At 40.7% G+C, this 21,196-nt stretch overlaps 1 protein-coding gene across 3 annotated transcripts in view; it reads left to right on the top strand.

Annotated features, from left to right (window-relative positions):
* The window catches only part of slc36a4 (solute carrier family 36 member 4), a 269,341-nt gene that overhangs the window by 62,335 nt on the left and 185,810 nt on the right, over window positions 1-21,196 (top strand). The window contains exon 10 of one of the 3 annotated variants that reach the window (XM_052026140.1): window positions 18,493-18,902. The exons of the other annotated variants lie outside the window; for them this stretch is intronic. Coding sequence (XP_051882100.1) covers window positions 18,493-18,508 — 16 coding nt within the window. The 3' untranslated portion in view covers window positions 18,509-18,902. Of the gene's footprint in view, window positions 1-18,492; window positions 18,903-21,196 lie in introns of those variants that run through there. 3 annotated transcript variants of the gene reach the window in all.

Raw genomic sequence — 21,196 nt, 5'->3', positions numbered from 1 at the left:
TTTTCTTCGTGTTTCTTGATGCCATACTCTCTCACATTATACCCTGATTATAAAGACATCACCTTGTCTCTGGAATTCGGTCCTTTGCTCCATGTTTGGACCAAAATTGTAATGAGCAGAGTGATCCTGACAAAAACGTAACTGATCATTTGTGAGCAGGTTACTGGGGACTATATGCCATTTGATAGCTCTATGGATTACAACTTCTGTGATAGTTGAGACTAGATTAATTGGGTGGTAATTAGTCAGATTGGATTTGTCCTGTTCTATGAATAGGAGGTATCTGGGTAATCTTCCACATTGCCAGTAGATGCCAGTGTTGTAACTGTACTCTAACAGCAGTTATGTCTGGAGCACAAGTCTTCACTATCTGTGTGTATACAGTTTCTTCTGTAAAAGCTTGTACTTTTGTTCCAGATCGGAAGGTGGTAGAGAAATGTGATCACTGACCTTCTGAGTGCCTTTCCATTGCAGCAGTCCCCTTGCTATACCACTGAAGACTGAATTTCCCAGCTTTTCGTAATAGCCTTTACTTCCAGCTTCTCAAACCCCTCTGGGATTTTTTGACTGCTGAATGGCAGAAGGCCCATGGGTCTGTGAGATCCTGGGAAGGAATGGGACTTTTGAGGTGGGGGCAAGTGGAGCAATTTCAATTTTTGAAATGATATATTAGAATAAGTCTGTCACTTATTAACCTAACCAACAGGGAAACCCTGTACACCCTTCATTCCTTTATATTATCTCCTAGGAGAAGTAAACAAAAAATTAGTCAATTTGATGGAAAAAAACACTGGGAAATTTCTTTAACTTCCAGCCTGTCTTCATAACTCCAAGCTCTGAAACTTAGCATTTCCTTGTATGCACCATCTGTTGAGCTAAACTAACATTGATCAGTAATTAAAAACTGCACAATACCACAAGTGCAGTTATACCAATACCTCATATATAGAAGCATAATTTATGCTTGATGGTTCTACATGGTTTGTGAAGTTCCAATTTGCTTTCCTGTTTTTAACTATAGTTAAATATTTTGCTTGGTTTACTGTTGGAGTTTCTTACATTTTCTATGCCTGTTATGGAGCAATCAACCACTATCCCAGGGTTCATCCCTAATCTGTTACCATTAAATCGATTGTTGCTGTCTGGCATAGACAAGTTTATTCACCTAATTTATCTAAATCTGTTTGACATTTTGTGAAAGTTACTTAAGATAAAGCTAGCACAGTTGAAATTGAGACCAGTTCCTCTCTATCATTGATGAGAATTTTGTGCAGAACCCAGCCCAGTGCACTGTCCTGTGGAATGCATTCTCAAGTCCTTAAGTGAAACACATGCTATGGTCTGTAAAGCACAGCCAGCTTGGGCACAATGAGCTATTCAAAATGTAATATCCCCTGCTACCACATAAAAATCTGCTCTGGCCCTAAATTAAGAAATTCATCGCCTGTTCAGCTATTTCTATTTCCCTTGACAATTGTTCCTGTATTCTGTTTGGGTGACGTTGTCAATTGTTATTGAACTAGTGGATTAAGTACTAAACTAAATGGGCAAAGATGACCTAAAATTTTGCTCAGATGCTGTTGTTTTATGCAGTGGATTGACTAGCAATAATTAATATTAAAATTTATGTTGATTGAGCCCTACTTGTATTTGTTGGCAGAGCAGATCAATGACAATATTTACATCAAAGCTCTTGTTAAATTGAGCAACAGGCTCTAGTGGATGAGGTGAAGTGGCTTACGTCAGCATATACAAAGGCTGGTCAAATGTCCTCCCATGTGCCTGTGAGACCAAAGCAGTGTGGAACTGCCCAGGATTTTGGGGAGTGATGTTTGTTACTGAACTCTTGAGTTTGGCAAGATGGGTGAGGGATTGCCAAGTAGCTCCTATTATGCTTGTAACTATAAAATAAGAGTTGAGTGGACATCTGGTTGGACAATCCATTGTTGTTTGGTCCCATTTCTTTAGCAGTATCCAATGTTCACAGCCGTTTCTTGACGTGTTGAATGAATCAAACTGGCTGAAAGTGAGCTTCTGTGACGGTGGGGATTTCAGGAGCTTAACATTGCAGTTTTGGTGGGACATTTTCAGAGGGTGGAAGAAAATAAATTGTGGATCTCAAGTCATACATTGATTAGATCAAGTAAAGGCAGAAACCTCTCTGTGATATCAGTGAGCCTGATGGATTTTTCAATACTGAGATTGTCCAGAAGTTCCAGATCCTTTAATTTAAACTTAAATTCTTTTGCTGCTTTTTTAAATTTTAATTTGTCTCTGGATTTTGAGTCCAGCGTATTGGTATTGGTTTATTATTGTCACTTGTACAGAGGTACAGTGAAAATCTTGTCTTACAAACCGATCGTACAAGTCAATTCATTACACAGTGCAGTTGCATTGATATAGTACAGGTAAAAACAATAACAGTACAGAGTAAAGTGTCACAGCTACAGAGAGAGTGCAATGCAATAAGGTGCAAGGTGACAACAAGGTAGATCGTGAGGTCATAATCCATCTCATTGTATAAGGGAACTGTTCAATAATCTTATCACAGTGGGGTAGAAGCTGTCCTTTAGTCTGGTGGTACGTGTCCTCAGGCTCCTGTATCTCCTACCCGATGGAAGAGGAGAGAAGAGAGAATGTCCTGGGTGGGTGGGGTCTTTGATTATGCTGGCTGCTACACCAAGACAACGAGAGATAAAGACAGAGTCCAAGGAGGGGAGGCTGGTGTCCGTGATGTGCTGGGCTGTGTCCACAACTCTCTGCAGTTTCTTGCGGTCTTGGGCAGAGCAGTTGCCATACCAAGCTGTGTACATCCAGATAGGATGCTTTCTATGGTGCATCGGTAAAAGTTGATGACAGTCAAAGGGGACAAACCGAATTTCTTTAGCCTCCTGAGGAAGTAGAGGCACTGGTGAGCTTTCTTGGCCGTGGCATCTACGTGATTTGACCAGGACAGGCTGTTGGTGATGTTCGCTCCCAGGAACTTGAAGCTCTCAACCCTCTCGACCTCAGCACCATTGATGTAGACAGGTGCATGTACACCACCCCTTTTCCTGAAGTCAATGACCAGCTCTTTAGTTTTGTTGACATTGAGGGAAAGGTTGTTGTCATGACACCATTGCACTAAGCTCTCTATCTCCTTCCTGTACTCCGATTCATTGCAGTTTGAGATACGGCCTACAACAGTGGTATCATCTGCAAACTTGCAGATGGAGTTAGCAGAATCTGGCCACACAGTCGCGAGTGTATAGGGAGTAGAGTAGAGGGCTGAGGACACAGCCTTGTGGGGCACCAGTGTTGAGAATAATCGTGCCGGAGGTATTGCTGCCTATCCTCACTGATTGCGGTCTGTTTGTTAGAAAGTCAAGGATTCAGTTACAGAGGGAGATGTTGAGTCCTAGGTCTCAGAGTTTGGTGACAAGCTTGCTTGGAATTATTGTATTGAAGGCAGAGCTGTAGTCAATAAACAATAGTCTAACGTATGTGTCTTTACTGTCCAGATGCTCCAGAGCTGAGTGTAGGGCCAGGGAGATGGCACCCGCTGTAGACCTGTTTTGCCGATAGGCGAATTGCGGTGTGTCCAGGTTGTCTGGTAGGCTGGAGTTGATGTGTGCCATGACCAACTTCTCAAAGCACTTCATCATGGTGGATGTCAGAGCCACTGGTCGGTAGTCATTGAGGCATGTTACCTTGCTTTTCCGCGATGATAGAGATCTTCTTAAAACAGGAGGGAACCTGAGCTTGAAGCAGGGAGAGGTTGAATATGTCCGCAAATACTTCTGCCAGCTGATCAGCACAAGATCTGAGCACGCGGCCTGGGACACCATCTGGGCCAGGTGTTTTCCTCGTGTTCACTCTCCGGAAGACTGATCTTATGCCCTCTGTGATCACAGGTTCAGCTGCGTTGGTAGCTGTCAGGGTGGATGGTGGCAAAAAAATATGGATTTTTGACCTCATCCACTCCAGCATGGTCTCATTTAATACAGGAGGCTTGCTTTTGTGGACACGCAGTTAATGACAGTGATTTACTTAGCACTTTTTAAAAATGAATTTGAGAGATGTGGGCTTCACAGGCTGAGCCAGCATTTAATTGCCCATCCTTAATTGCCCATGAGAAGGTGGTGGTGAGCTGATTTCTTGAACTGCTGCAGTCCTTGAGGTGTGAGTGTACCTACAATACTGTTAGGGAGGGAGTTCCAGGATTTTGACCCAGTGACAGTGAAGGAATGGCAAAATATTTCCAAGTCAGCATCTGTGTGGCTTGGAGGGCAACTTCCAGGTGGTGGTGTTCCCCATGCTTTTGCTGGCCTTGTCCTTCTAGCTAGTAGAGGTTGTGGGTTTGGAAGGTGCTGTCTAAGGAGTCTTGGTGAGTTGATGCAGTGCATCTTGTAAATGGTACGAACTGCTGCTACTATGGATCGGTGACTGAGTGAGTGAATGGTTGTGAATGGGGTACCTATCAAGTGGACTGCTATGTTCTGTATGGTGTTGTACTACTTGAATGTTATTGAAGCTGCACTCATCCAGGCAAGTGGAGAGTATTCCACCACACTCCTGACTTGAGCCTTGTAGATGGTGGATAGGCTTTGGGGAGTTAGGTCAGTTTCTGAACTGGAGTAACCTTCCTCTCAACTGCTTGAACTTTTTTTTAGACTGACTGATTTCAAGAGTTGTAGCTACTTAGTTTTTCCCGTTTATTGGCTGAGGTAGTGACAAATGCAAGTACAGTGAGTCTTCATTATTTGCTGATTTGCTCTCTGTGGATCCACATACTTGGTCCCATGTCATTTTTTTTCTAACAAGTATGCCTGTACATATTGAGGAATTGATCAATGTATAAAAACTGGCAATCAGTTTCCCTACCACTAGTGCCAAATCGCTCCCTGCTCTAATAGACATTGGGCTTTGTTAATCTCGCCGATCACTCTGTGTAAGTTTTAATGGAAGTAACGTGTTAGCTAATATAACTTTCTTTTTAGGTCTTTAAACATTTTAATCAGCTTGTTGATGTGTGTTAATGTGTTTGGAACATTATAGAATATATTTGCTTATTTGAAATATTGAGTACAAAGAAGAGGTCCTTAGGACTGTCTGAGTTTTTTTGTTATCTGTGGGCATTTAGAGAATCATGGTCTGATCAGGGACAGCCAGCATGGCTTTGTGAAGGGCAGATCATGTCTCACAAGCCTGATAGGATTCTTTGAGGAGGTGACCAGGAAGATTGATGAGGGTGGTGTAGTAGATGTGGTCTACATGGCTTTCAGTAAGGCATTTGACAAGGTTCCACATGGTAGGCTTCTTCAGAAGGTCAGAGGGCATGGGATCCAGGGAAGCTTGACTGTGTGGACTCAGAATTGGCTTGCCTGTAGAAAGCAGAGGGTTGCGGTGGAAGAGTGCATTCAGATTGGAGGGCTATGACTAGCGGTGTCCCACAAGGATTGGCTCTGGGACCTCTGCTTTTTGTGATTTTTATTAATGACTCGGATGAGGGGGTAGAAGGGTGGGTTGGCAAGTTTGCAGATGACACAAAGGTTGGTGATGTTGTGGATAGTGTGGAGGATTGTCAAAGATTGCAGAGGGACATTGATAGGATGCAGAGCTGGGCTGAGAAGTGGCAGATGGAGTTCAATCCGGAGAAGTGTGAGGTGGTACACTTTGGAAGGACAAACTCCAAGGCAGAGTACAAAGTTAATGGCAGGATTCTGGGTAGTGTGGAGGAGCAGAGGGATCTAGGGATTCATATCCACAGATTCCTGAAAGTTGCCTCACAGGTGGATAGGGTAGTGAAGAAAGCTTATGGGATGTTAGCATTCATAAGTCGTGGGATCGAGTTTAGGAGACACGAGGTAATGTTGCAGCTCTACAAAACTTTGGTTAGACCACACTTGGAGTACTGTGTCCAGTTCTGGTCGCCTCATTATGGGAAGGATGTGGAAGTGTTGGAAAGGGTGCAGAGGAGATTTACCAGGATGCTGCCTGGTTTGGAGAATATGCATTATGAGGAGAGACTAAGGGAGCTAGGGCTTTACTCTTTGGAGAGAAGGAGGATGAGGGGAGACATGATAGAGGTATACAAAATATTAAGAGGAATAGATAGAGTGGATAGCCAACACCTCTTTCCCAGGGCACCAATGCTCAATACAAGAGGGCATGGCTTTAAAGTAATGGGTGGGAAGTTCAAGGGAGATATCAGAGGGAGGTTTTTTTACACAGAGAGTGGTTGGGGCATGGAATGCACTGCCTGGGGTGGAGGCAGGTACGTTGGTCAAATTCAAGAGATTGCTAGATAAGCAAATGGATGAATTTAAAATAGAGGGATATGGGGGAGGTAGAGGTTAGATAGTCTTAGGTGATGTTTAAAGGTCGGCACAACATTGTGGGCTGAAGGGCCTGTATTGCGCTGTACTGTTCTATGATTCTATGAAGTCTGCGCCCCATCCTTCATGGATAATGAAGACTTAGTGTACGTGTTGAGACCTTTACATCCTTCAGTTGATGTTTAAAATATAAGATGTTCTCTTTTCTTTAGATTTTCCAATGGAAATCAGTTCAAGATGCATTGACAGCAATTCAAGGGATATCAGTCACATTACACTCATAGTGTAACACAATGTGGTTTACTTAATTGGACAGTGATGATTAATGCTATTAAAAGTACTGCAGTGAATGAGAGGGGATATTGATAGGGCTGGAGTTTTAGTTGTAATCAATGATGGGCTAAATTGAGATTATTTTCTTTGTAACACAGGAAGTAGAGGGGAGAACTAATAGAGGCTCTAAATGAACTAATTGAAACCTCTGGATAAGGTAAATAGGGACCTCGTATCCCTCAGTAGAGGGATCAGAAACTAGTGGGGCATAGATTTAGGGAAATGGGTGGAAGATTTAGGGGCTGTGGAGGAAAAATGCATTCACTCAAGGTCTTATGTGTGTTTGGATCTCTGTGCCCAACAGGGTGGTGGAGCAGAAATTCCCCAGCACATTTTGTTTTGAAATGGGTGCCTGGATGACCTGGATGTGTGGTAACCTGCGAAGATGCAGTCTGTTGTAAAGTGAGCTTTGGTGCCCTAAATCTTTTGCTTTTGTAATATAACATCATATATCATGCAGTTACTACCATCACAAGGAGTTAGGATTAATTTTCTAAATAATCCTAGATAGAGCAGTAGTTGTATATGGCATATCACAGGATTAGCTGTGTTTTGCTCGGCACTTAATAGAAAGGTTAATTGAGTCCAATACTACTGTATGGCATAGCAAGGATTTATGTTTTAATATTGTATTTAATATATTGCTTTTAACTTTGAAACATTGTCTATCTGTGATTTTCAGTAGAGCTCGTGTATTCTGAATCACTGTACTATATTTTCTTCTCTGAGTTTGAGTGGGAAGCTTAAACATAAGATAAAACAGGAGGCATTTTGCTTGACATTTTAAACTGTGAGGTCCTTGGGAGTCGTGGGCTGGAACTCCTCATTTTTGCTGAACTTGATTCTTCACTAATCTCTTGTTTTAATTGATGACACGTTTGATATGCCTGTTGGTTGTGACTTTGCGCTTTCTCTGGACAAAAGACCTGAGATTCTTTCTCAAAATGAGGAAACACACAGCTGGGTAACCATTAGTGCTCCATGGTAAGAGCACAACAGGATTGTGACTTTTCTGAATGGGAAGGTGGCCATTTCATAAGCGTACATGAAAGTTATGTGTTATAATATGAGCAATTTTCCAGTAAATCTAGGATTTCCAGCTCTCAAAACCACTCTTGACTTGTGTACAAAAGTAAATACTGTGGCTGATAATTTGTATTAATTTATCTTTAACTCATTATTTACTTCATCCACAGTGGTAAGCCATAGTGCAAAATTGGTGCTAAATTATACTTAGTTGCAGAGAGTTCACATATGCAAAGGACTCAGTAATGTATGCAAGATGGTGTCACTCAAACAGAAAGTCAGGTAGGGAAGAATCTACGTTACTTGCATATTAATGCATTTTGAAAACATGCTAACCACCTTCTAATGATCTGCCTGATTTGCTCACTTTTAATTGTTACCAAAAACAATCAGTGAATTACATTATTAGCACAAAATTTTTGTGTGATGAATTAAATGTAACTGATTTCTTATACTATGTTAGGGCACACTACATTAATATTGCAAACATGTTAAGTGTATTGAGTTGTTTAAGGCTATGAATGATATGAATCTTTAAGATGCATTTAGATACTACTTGCGAGGCTACCTTCAATAGAAATGTACTCTTGAGTAGATAGAGGTTAGTATTTATTCAATAAACTGAATAGAAATCATTGGTGCTGCTGGGAGATAATTCAGCTTCTTGTGTTTGATCTCTCCTGGTGAGGATGATGTGCTGGACAGCACAAGTATTGATATAATACTGACATCTTTGAATCCTAACTTGCATGTATTCTGCAAGCACTGACCTGTGACTGGTGCATAATTATGCAACATTATTTATATATGTGTGTGTATATATATATATATATATATAAAATAAAGATATCTTGTATCTCTTATCACCCTACTCTTTGTTACTCTGCAGTCTTTCAATGTTGAAAATGCCAGCAGTGGACATGGAGATTATTTTAAATGTATGTCAGCATTCTGACAAGAAGTACTATCAAATGCAAAATCTGATCTGCATCTGTTTCATGTCATTTTACCAGTTCTTTGATGTACTCTGTCTCTTAGTAGGTTTACTGAGAAATATTCATCACATTTTCATTACAGGTAGTGGAATTATGTTTGTTAATCTTTCCAGTCCTGGCTTTCTCCACATGTTGTTCTGGAAAGTTGAGATCTTTATTGATGTCCTTGGTCATTATGGCTTGACATCTGTTATTGTCAAGATGACCTCTGGAAATTAGAGTACCACAAAACTTTCAGTTGCTCAATTTGTTCACCATTTTTGAAAAGAATAACTTCAATGACTGAACATGTAACTAATCACGACCCAATAGTTCTGTCTCCTTTTCAAGACCATTATGTCGATCTTGTTTCACACTGTGACAGAAGTGTTGTCTGCAATGAATTACACATTCATTGATGTCCTTGGTTCATTATGGCTTGACATCTGTTCACATTGAAAAATCAGCTCAATTGTGGTTGACACATTTTAACCTAAAGGAAATGAACAATGTTGGCTATTTTGTTATAATGAGATCCCCTTTATGTTTATGGGAATGGGATTTACAGTAGGTCTTGGAGTAAAAGCTGAACTTGTTTATGACTTTTCTTCTGATTATCTGCTATATATTGAGTTTCAGCTGGCTGATGATTTTAAAAAGGCTTGAAACAGTTTGCATAAGTGGATTTAATTCTTTGCTATTTTAATCTGTTGCTGAATTAGATGGCTAATGTTACTTTAAGCTTGTATTGACACTTTGTTAATGTGAAGTATTAACCACAGACATTGATGTGAAGGAAGAGTATAACTGTAAAATTGGTCTTTATGTGAAAGGTGAAAATATTCTTTCTGCAATGCCTGTTCAGGGTATTTGTAAAGAGAGTACATAGTTGCAAGAACACAGATCATTACCCTAATGAATACTTATCAAGGGCATTAGGCAAATCCATAACTCTTCATCCTCACTGCTTGTCGAGCAATCATTTGGGTTTGTCAACTCCTTTATGTCTGGGAGTGATTGATGTGATAGTATTCAAAAAGATTTGGATGTCCTTGTCCGTGAATCACAAAGTTAACATGTAGTTACAGAAAGCGCTCAGGAAGGCAAATAGGATACAGGGAGCTGCAATTCAAGAGGAAGGAAGTGTTGCAATTATGTAAGATGATATATGGACTATGGTGTGCTTTTTTTTGTATCTTTATCTTAAAGTGGGGCAGGTGTAGCAAAATTTCTGAGATGGGATTAACAACAAGAGAATGAATTGAAACATACAAGATTTGAAGAGTTGAAAAGGTCATAAGAGTCTACGTCAGGAAAATGGACCCTTTGGCCCACTGAGTCCATGCAGTATATCAAGCACCCATTTACACAAGTCCCTTTTCATTTCCCCTTGCTCCCCTCAACTGCCTCCAAATTCTACCACATAGCTACATTAGGGGCAATTTACAGTGCCCAATTAGCATTATTGTCACTTTAGCCTGCATGTCTTTGGGATGTGGAGAAAACCAGAATACCTGGAGGAAACCTATTTGGTCACAAGGGTAGATAGAATAGTTGTCACATACACCAGGATGTAATGAAATCCCTTGTTCACATGAAGCTCATAGAGTAAACAGTAATAATAAATACAAATACAACAATAAATATACCGAATGCAAAACAGCAGAAGGGTGCAAAGATTGTAGTGTAATCTGAAGTAGTGCAAAAAGAAACGCTAAAATGACAATAATAGAATAACAGAGAGGTAGAGTTAAGAGTATGAGAATGTGTTAGCAGAACCAGGAAGGAGGTGTGAGAGCGGTGATTGGTTCAGAAGTCTGATAGCAGTGGGGAAGAAGCTGTTCCTAAGTCTGGATGGCTTTCAAGCTTCTGTATCTTCTCCCAGAAGGTAGAAGAGAGAAAAAGGAATGGCCAGGGTGGCAGGCATCCCTGATGATTCTACTGGCCTTCCTGAAGCAATGCACTGTGAAGGTAGACTGGGCTGTGTTTAATTATTCTTTGCAGGTTCTGTCGGTCAAGAGCAGAGCAGTTGCCGTAGCAGGCTGAGATGCAGCCATCAGGATACTTTCTATGGTGCATCTGTAGAAGTTTGGGAGAATCCTCGTAGACATGCCAAATCTTCTCAGAAGCCAAAGAAAGTAAATACGCCGATGCGCTTTCTTGATCGCTGTATTAGTGTGAAGGAACCAGATGAGGTTGCAAGAGATATGGATGCCAAAGAAACTGATGCTGTTGACCATCTGTACAGCAGCTCTGTTGGTGAAGGCAGGGTTGTGCTCACATTCCACCACCACCCCCCCCCCCCCCCCAACCCTTAGATCAACAACCAATGTCCTGTTGATGTTAAGGGCTAGTTTTTTGTTCTGACACTATGACACAAGGTTTGTGATCTCTTTCCTGTACTCCATCTCATCATTTTGTTGATCCAGCCAGTAACAGTGGTATCACTGGCAAACTAGAAGATCAAGTTGGTGCTGAATCTGGCCACACAGTCATGGGTATACAGGAAGTAGAGCAGGGGACTGAGAACACAACCCTGGGGAGCACCAGTGTTGAGGGTCAGAGTGGATGAGATGTTGTGATCGACTGTAACTGAGGTCTACCAATCAGGAAGTCTGGGAGACAGTTGCAGATGGGGGCCCCAAGGCCAAGGACTAGGAGTTTAGAAATGAGCTTATTTAGTATTATGGTGTTGAAGGCTGAGGTGTAGCCAATGAATAACATCCTGACATATGTATTCTTATTGTCACTGTGATCCAGAGCTGAATGTAGTGCAAGGGAGATGGTGTCCTGCACACAAATTGCAAGGAGTAGATTGTCTGGGAAACTGGCACTTCATTATGGTCAAGGTTAGAACTGCAGGTGGGTAGTCATCGAGACAGGACACTTTACTTTTCTTGGAGTCTGGATTGATGGCGGTTTCCTTAAAGCAGATGGGGACAGTAGACTGTTGAAGTGAGAGGTTAAAGATGTCAGCAGAGACGGTGACCAGTTGATTGGTGCATGATTCCAGAACCCAACCAGGGACTCCATCTGGGCTGACTGCTTCTCGAAAGTTTACGTACGTGAAAGCAGATCTGACTTCTGCCACTGAGATGTAAGGGACAAAGCCAGTGGCAGATAGGGGACGTGCCTTTGTGGAATTTTGCTTGCCTGCTCAGAACAGGTGTATAAGACATTGAGTTCATCTGATAGAGATGCGTTGTTGCCAGAGATCACCCCTGATTTTGGCTTGTAGCCTTTGATGGTGTTCAGGCCCTGCCACAGTCATCCAATTGATTGAATTGAGCCTATAGCTTGTTCTGGTATTCTCTCTTGGCATCCCTGATATAGCTTTATGGAGGTCATACTTGGCCTTCATGTATAGTGCGGGGTCATCCATCCTGATGGCCTCGGATCTGAAGTGGTCTTCACAGTGTTCCAGTCCAGCCACACAAGGCAGTCCTGAAATAGACCTTCAGCCTCCTCAGACCACTGCTGTGATATTTTCTTCATTGGTGCCTTGCATGTCAATTACTGTCTGTAAAAATGTGCCATCACGCAAGGTCAGGATTGAACCCAGGTTGCTGGAACTGGGAGGCAGTATCTACTAGTTGTCCCACTGTGCCACCTGTGGATGCTGAAGGTGTGCTTCTCCTTGACTGAACAGTCCAGAATTAGTCCCAGGGAGAGAGGGACTTGCTGTTGGTGATGTGCCGCTTCAGAATAAGGAAGCAACTAATTAGGATTGAGATGAGGAGAAATTTCTTCAAGCAGGATTGTATATTTTCTGAGTTCTTAGACAAGTGAACATCATTAGAAAGCCAATCTTGAAAAGATTACAGGGTTGTCTGTCACAGTATTGCCAGTGTTTGTATGACATCATCTCATTGAAGATTGCCTTGCTTTCATTGGAAAAATGTTGGCATTCTGAAATCGTACTGATTGTGATCTGACTATTTCAGTATGAATATTAGCTACAATATAAGAACTTCCCTGCTCCTCTTTGAAGTGATGACATGGGTGTTTTTCTTGATTTACTACCTGAGGGGACAGAATAGGCCTCTGTATTGTACCTCATCTGAAAGCCTGTGACTCTGACAGCAGAGCACTTTCTCGTCACTGCAATGGTATAAGCTTTGATATTTATGCTTGTGTATAAGTTGGGCCGTGAATTGCAATCTTCTAACTCTGAGGCAAGGGTGCTACCGGCAGATCCAGAGGTGACAATTTTTATTGGAATGCACAAAGCTGCAGATGCAACAGGTCAGGTGACATCTGTGAAGGGAGAAACAGTGTTAAAATTTTAGATATTGATTATTCATTGGAATGAGTCTTTTTCTGATGAGTGTTTCTAGCATTTGCTAATTTTATGACACTTAACACTTGGATTATACAACCCTAGTCTTCTGTAGTCTTTCTCTTTGGGAAGTACTAAAGGTTAAATTTTAATGTAATTGAATTGTAACCATTTTACTTTTTTGGCTCTTGCCACGTGTATCCCTATTGATGACCTCCAGATCAGTGTAATATAGTCAGCTTACCATACCATATCACTTGGTTGTTCCCTAGCTTTAGCCCCACGCTATTAAAGAACCTTCAAGGTAGGACATATTTGCTGTCTCTTTCTAAGCCACTTTGTGAGTTATCCTTAGCAAAGCATACATATATATGTAAAAACCACCTATTGATTTGAGGGCATATTTAAAGAAATAGGAGCTTCTTTATTCTTTACAAGTTCAGCCAGTTTGTAGCAACGGTACTTTGAACTCTTGTACACCTTTGGAGGAAATGGCAGGAAAATGGTGGGAGCTTCAATATCTTGTCAGGCAGCATGGGCACTAACATATGGCAGAAACAGATGCAAAAAACACACTGCTGGTGAAACTCAGCAGGTCAGGCAGCATCTGTGGAGGCAAAGAGATAGTCGATGTTTGTCTCAACCTGAAACATCGATTATCCCTTTGTCTCCATAAACGCTGCTTGATCCGCTGAGTTCCTCCAGCAGTGTTTATTGCTCCAGACTCCAGCACCTGCAGTCTCTGGTGTCCCTGGCAGAATCAGATACCTGAAATTTCCTAATTAACTCCAAGAGATCAACAATGCAACAATTCAGGAAGAGGGTCCATATCCACGTTGTAACCAGAAATAAGTAATAAAGCTGATTGCCCATCTCATTCCTATCCTGTGAATGCATTTACAAAGCAGCTATCAAGCACCACAAAAGAAACTGAAAGCAATCAAAAAACAGAAAAAAACAAGCTCAGTGTGGGAAAAGATTCCATTGCAATAAGTAAGGTAAGTCTTTAAATAAGATAATTTGAATGGCGAGTGGAAGAGTTCTCTGTCATTTGCTCCAAGGTGCCCTATTGCAACAATTACTGGCCCATCAGATCCACATTCATTAATGTAGCCTAGAATTTTGGCAAGAATTATCTAATTCTGAAGTACCCAGTGGATCAGGGAGCATCTGTGGAAAGAGAAATAAACTGAATTCTGAAGGACCCGTTCCCTTCAACTCTCTAGTCTACCCTTCAGTCTCCACCACCCATTCCCTTTCTCACAGCACTTTTGCATGCAGCTGCTTGAGACACACCGCTTACAATTTTACCTCTTCCCTTCTCAACATCCAGGGACCAAACAATACTTAGAGCTGAAGTATTGACCCATTTGTGCTTCTTCCAATCTAGTGCATTGCTTTTGGTGCTCAAAATAGGGTCTCCTCTGAATTGGGAAAAGCAGATGCAGATTGCGTGACCTGCTTTGCGTGACCTGTTTAATCTGCAGAGATGACCCTGGGCTTCCTGATTCCAGCTGCTTTAATTCTCCATCTCGGTGCTATTCATTACCATTTTAAAGGTTGTTTCTAATTGTTGATGACATTGAGATTACCAGAAGAATATTTTGTGGTCGTTGAGGTGCAGTTAAATAGTAATCAGCTTGGATCTATTGGCAGGGTTTAGGGGTGGGGGAGGAGTTGGGCTTGTCATCATCTTTAGCCTGCATTGTTTGGTAAGCCTTCAGTCCTGTGTGCCAGAAGATACTTCAGACCATAACCATGGCATGAAGAGAACACTCTTCATTTTGTTTCTTGGTTTTAAAATGTTCTTTGACTGAATGGCATTTTTCTAAGCTTTAGTAAGGTACTTTGTTTAAAAATAAGTGAGTTAATGAGTGCCCCGAAGAAGTGATTGGGCTAAACAGATTTTAAAATCTTTGGTAGAGTTGCTGAAATATGATTAGATTCTGTTGCAGTGACCCTGATGACCTCATTTGAAGCAAATATCATTTCTAGTCAATCCACTAATACTCCGCTGTGACAGTTAGCATTCTTTATCTTTGGATTGATGATTATTAACAGGAGAAATGTTCCAGTAGTGTTGATGCTTGTTGCCACATTTGTGGATTCTTGGGTTTTCTTTGGACCCTTGATCTCAGGACACTTAGAGTCATGAGATACCGATCTGCAATAGCATGTTTTTAATGTAGTCAAAGATTCTTTTCAATATTGATGTAGTTTTATCACAAGAAGAACTTTTTTTGTGTATTATATCCGTAATATCAGAGAAGTACAGGTTAAGGTAGCATGGTGCTATATCAAGAGGCGTGGTCTTTTGATCTGGTAGTGAGTTTGAATGCACCCAAGGCAAATGAGAAATTTTAAGTTTATCTGGAATTTTTTAAAAAAAAGCTGATATTTATAATGGTGATGATGAAACCACCAAATTTTAGTAAGAAGCCTTCTGGTTTACTGCTATCCTTCCCTGAAAGGAAGTCTACCACCCTAGTTATGTGTGACTCCACTCTCACCAACATACTTGACTTTTAAGTGTCCTTTGAAATGGTCTGGCACACAGCTCTGTTTAAGGGGTCATTTTGGGTAGATAGTAAGTACCTGCCAAGTCAGCAACACAATCAAATAAAAACAATAAACATAGCTTTGTATAGAGGATGCTCACCATATTCATGTATAAAGCTTTTGATATTTTCAGATTTAGTAGTAGGACGACTTGTGTCTATTCAGTGTGTAGACTTAAGCCTCTATTAAATTCATCAGGCCTATTATGCAGTATTTTAATTGTATGAAACTAGTATTGGGTCCTTAGAATTATGCCAATAAGGAATCCATTGTCTGTGGTTGTGGTGGGGGGGGAGGGGAGGTAGAAAAAGACACAAGGTTTCTGCATGATTAGTGGAGCCTGACTCCAATGGCTTATAATATAAATTGAAATGTAACAAGTTTAAATTTGTGTAGAGTATGGAGTTCTTTTTGTTTGAGTCCTAAAGCAACTTCTGTTTTCTCAGTCAGCAAATATACCTGTTCAGATCTGGTTTTAGAACCATAGAACAATACAGCACAATACAGGCCCTTCGGCCTACCATGTTGTGCCGACCTTCAAACCACACCTAAGACTATCTAACCCCTTCCTCCCACACATCCCTCTATTTTAAATTCCTCATATGCTTATCTAACAATGTCTTGAACTTGACCAGCGTATCGGCCTCCACCACCACCCCAGGCAGCGCATTCCATGCACCAACCACTCTCTGGGTGAAAAACCTCCCTCTGACATCTCCTTTGAACTTCCCACCCATTACTTTAAAGCCATGCCCTCTTGTATTGAGCATAGGTGCCCTGGGAAAGAGGTGCTGGCTGTCTACTCTATCTATTCCTCTTAATATTTTGTATACCTCTATCATGTCTCCTCTCATCCTACTTCTCTCCAATGAGTAAAGCTCTAGCTCCTTTAGTCTCTCCTCATAATCCATACTCTCTAATCCAGGCAGCATCCTGGTAAATCTCCTCTGCACCCTTTCCAATGCCTCCACATCCTTCCTATAATGAGGCGACCAGAATTGGACACAGTACTCTAAGTGTGGTCTAACCAGAGTTTTGTAGAGCTGCATCATTACTTTGTGGCTCTTAAACTCGACCCCACTACTTGTTTCAGCTTGCTGCAACCTTGCTTGTCTGAATTTTGTGGGAAGGAATCAAGTAAGTGAAGTTGACTGCATTGCCGCTTTTTCATCACCATAAAATAAAATTTCTTCTTGCATAAAATGGAGAGTATATATTTCAAAGAACTGTTGTTCTGTAAACAAGCTAGCTCTCAAATTTGAAAGCTTTTGTTACATATGTGAGCTTTCATCTCTAAATCCATATTGTACGATGCAAATTTTGAAATTAAATTTTTGCAGGAATTATTTTTCCTTCTCTGCATTTTTCCATAGGATCAGCTAGACAGACCAGAGTTAAGTTTTTGAACATTTTTATTTCCTTCGTCCCTGCCGGGTTAAAGTAGAATTCAAGTAAATAATTATATATATAAAAATATAACCTGCCTAGTTACATCTTCAGATTGTCACAAAGTACTTTGTTTGAAGGTAAATGGATTGTAGAGGTAATCGTGTAACATAGAAAAATACAGCCAATTTGTGCACATCCTTAAGACTAGCTCCTTAATTTGTGCTTTTGTAGTGTTTGAAGTTGGATGTTGGCTTAGTAACAGGTGCACTCTGTTATTTCTTGAGTCATACTATAGGATCTATAATGCTGAAATGAACAAATGGTTGTGTTTTCCAATAATACCTCTGCCATTGTGAATACAAAATTTGCACCTGTAGAGTCTCTTTCATAACGTTCTAATCCCAAGCACGGCAGAGAAGGAAAACACAGCAGTGAGATAAATGGTGAAGGTAATTTGTTCCACTAATGTTGATTGAGGGACAGTGTTGGCCTACAAACCAGGAAGATTACGATCTTTATAATAGAATTCTAGAATTTGTGTAGTCATGAGTACATTTTGTCATGAGATAGTACTGTTGAATTTTTAATATCTATTTGACATATCAGATAAGGCCTCTTTTGATAGCTGATTTTAAAGTTGGTGCCTCAGTGCAGCTGCCACTGTGTTGGGCTATGGTGCAGTGCTAGATTGTGCCTATGTATCTGTTGTAATACTTGAACCCACAACAGTTGACTTGAGACTAGAGTGTTAGCAACAGAACAAAGGCTGTCACACATGTATAGATGGGGGTTCCAGGATATGTGAGATGTGTTATGTGCTTGCAATCCTGGTGTGTTAGAGGTGGGGGGAAGATGTTAAGATTGGCTGGGATACATGGAGGAAGGAGGAACTCCAGGGCCTTGAATGTAGAGGAGCAATTATTATGTATATTCAATGATAAAATAGCCAATTATTATTATTTGCTAGAAGTGTACATGTGCTCAAGCTGGCAGAAGGCAATTAACTAATTCCCAATTTTTGTTATATCATCTATCCTACAGGCAAGTCCCAAAGTTGTCCTTAATTAATACCCAATTTCCAGTAGAAGTAAATGGACATTAATTAGGTCAAAGTACCTGACATGACAGCTCACCTCCCTGATTATGGAGGCATTACCATAAATTTGCAATTGGCTAGCACACACTGTGTAGGTAAACTCTGGGGCCCTCCCTGTTTTGTGTGTGGCTCTCAGGAGTGTCACAAGAGATTGGATATCACTGCACAGGTCAGCAAAGAAACATGGCATATGTGGCTTCATGCATTCGGGACATTACACCCAGCTGCCCTACATTTTGAATAGATCAGGCCCTTGTCCCCACACATAGTGCATGTTGTGCATATTTTGTTTGAACTAAAGAGATGGCAGTACAGTGTAACACCTTAAGGTATCCATGCCAGCAACATTCAGAGTAGGTCAAGTCAAGCAGCATCCAGAGTATAAGCTTACACGATACAGCCTCATCATATGCTTCCAGTGCAGGTGCAGCATGGGTTAGATGTTGGATAAAGGTCTGTGGAGGGTTGAGAGGATGGCTCCTGACCCATATGCCTGATGTGTCCGTTCATGTTTTCCAGGTGTAGTGAGGGATGACGTCATCTTTTTGTGAAGTGGCCTTTGGAGGATCCTGCAATTGAGATGACGTCTTCCTGGCTGCGTTATGCTTCTTGGATGTTGATGGTAATGGTATCCAGCCCCTCTGTACCTCTGCTGCTGTTTCCTCAGACAAGATAGTACCACCTTTTTCTGAGGTATCAGTGATGGATTGGGTTGTTGATGCACTTTTTGGATTGCCAGCACATGAGGAAGATATTGCACCAATATATGTTGTTCACATTCTGTGAATGTAGATAAAAGTAGAAACAAGTATTATGTTTTTACCTTTGATGCAGTGTTACTGATATCCATATAATTGGAGCTTATATTGTACATGCTCTTTTTACTGTACATTATATAATCCTTATATTAAAGTGACAGTGGAAAATCTGAGGGATTTGTGAGTGTGTTTTCCTCATTACGCATGCCATTGAAAATTACGGGCACTTTTTTTAACACAGTGCTTCCCAACCCTTTTGAATGAAAGCCCTTTTTATTTCTTAAATATTTGCTTCACCGCTCCCCCAAGTAACATGTCATAATTATTAATAGGTTCATAAGCATTGATACATATTTCAGATCTATATGTATCAAAGTTATCATTTCAGTCCCATGTAAAATATACCATCTTATTGACACCCCTGGGCTTGTAAGCCCTTTACAAGTGTTAGGACATTTGGCCATGTATTGGTAATAGCAAGTGTGAAAACATTGTGCATTTCCAGTTTGTTGTGAGGTTTTGTTTTGATTGTCACAAGAGCACTGCATGCAGTTTCTGATAAAAATGGTTGGAAAGAGAAGAATGTTTCTGGTGATTGCGTGCGAAGTTAGTTTAGGAGCACTGAATTATTCTTTAATAAGCTAGCAAGTTTTGGGCATTCATGTTCCTAAACGTACTGCTTACAGTGAATTTTGGTGGGCTGGAAGCTCAGGTTTTCAACAATTTTTATTTTTTGGAAGGCAGAGGTCTATTACCCATGTATTTCTGGGGGTAAGTATTGATTCTGGATATCTTGTTTTGGGCCTGTGAAGTGTTTTCATGAGGCTAATGAGCTCTGAGAAAAGACCTTAGTGGCTTGCTCTTGTACTGTTTTGATAGCAAAGAAATCTGAGGTCTCCTTGGCCAGGGTTAGTGACTCAGGACTCAAGTTTCCAAGTAAAAGCATTAATTACCACCTTGCACCATGGGATGTTAGTGTTGGCTCCTTGTAGCAGTTGATCTATTGCCATTGAAGCGATTAAAATTGTTTGCCAAATAAATGATTTTAATTAGAAACTCCTCTGTTAGTTGATCCAATACATAACATGGCAATGCAATGTTATGTATTGGTAAAAACTGTCATTTTCTCAGAATTCAGCAAAATGGATCAGCAGTTTGCTCCACGAAAGTCACTTAACCTCAGTAGACAGTAATTCAGTTACTTTCAGCTTCACAAATTACAGCAAAAAGCCATTTGTAGTTGATCTACTTTTTATATAATTTACTATTTTATCAACTGTCACATGAGTGGCATTGAGATTTTTGGAGTGCGTTAACCTGCCAAGGCTTGTCAACGAACCATGTGGTGAAATATTACACGGTCAGATGCTTTTTATTTCAGGTGTTTCTTGAAGCCTTTGTTTCTGCCCATCTTATATCCTGCCCGGTTGCATTTAACATTGTAGCATATAGCCTGCTATGTAAGCTTCTTGTATGGCAGGCTATATGCTGTAATGTTAAATGCAATCTCAAAAAAGATCTTCACTTCCAGCTCCAGTTGTTGTGGCAAGGTTTGCAAACATTAATATATCTTGTTTTCATTCAGTTTATTCTTTATGTGCATCAAACTGGCAGATGAGTTGGTGCTTTATCAATGTAGTTATCCAGCTGGGTAGAAAAAAACATGCTAAAAATTTTTTTGGTTGGGTTTTTCAGAATTTTTTTTTTCCAAATTTTCTTTATACGTTCTTTCCTTAAACTTTAGAAATTGGAACAGCCTTAAACATCCAGACACGACACTGGAGATGCTGGAATCTGGAGCAAAATAACAAACTTCTAGAGGAACTCAGTGGGTCAGGCAGCATCTATGGAGGGAAATGGATAGTCAACTGATGAAGGGTCTTGACCTGAAGCGTCGACTGTCTGTCTTAAACCTACAGATGTTGCCTGGCCCGCTGAATTCCTCCAGTAGTTTTGTTTTGCTACAGCCTTAAGCCTGTTTGCCATGTGCCAGGAGTTAAACCATTACTGGTTTGATTAACTCTTCAGGACTGGGTGCTTTTTTAATTAAAATAATTATTTGAAAGTAAAACTTCAGTGATTGTGCATCACTCCCCACTTTTTACACAAGCTTCTTGAACACTAATTGACTTAATTTGGGTTTGAATTCCTTTCTTAAAGTGCTCATGGTCTTTATTTGTAGTTTTGTGGTTGTTTTTGTGGGGGCCATGTTAGTCAGGAAATCCTTCCATAAATCTTATTACCAGGTAACTGTTAAGGTATGAGAGTGTCCTTTTAGGTGGAGATACATTTGCAGGATCTTTGACACCATATTGAAGTTCTTGAGATGTATCAGAGAGCTGCACAATATTTCAAATACTGCACTGTAAATTAATGTTGCCTTGTCGCTTTATGGTGCAGGAGGGGTGCAGACTGCTTCCACTTTTGAGATTCCATGTTTCGAAACTTCGAACGAAAACTTATTC

This window comes from Pristis pectinata, chromosome 11 (genome assembly GCF_009764475.1).
Source record: "Pristis pectinata isolate sPriPec2 chromosome 11, sPriPec2.1.pri, whole genome shotgun sequence".
Lineage (NCBI taxonomy): Eukaryota > Metazoa > Chordata > Chondrichthyes > Rhinopristiformes > Pristidae > Pristis > Pristis pectinata.
This window is presented reverse-complemented; position numbering and strand designations above follow the sequence as displayed.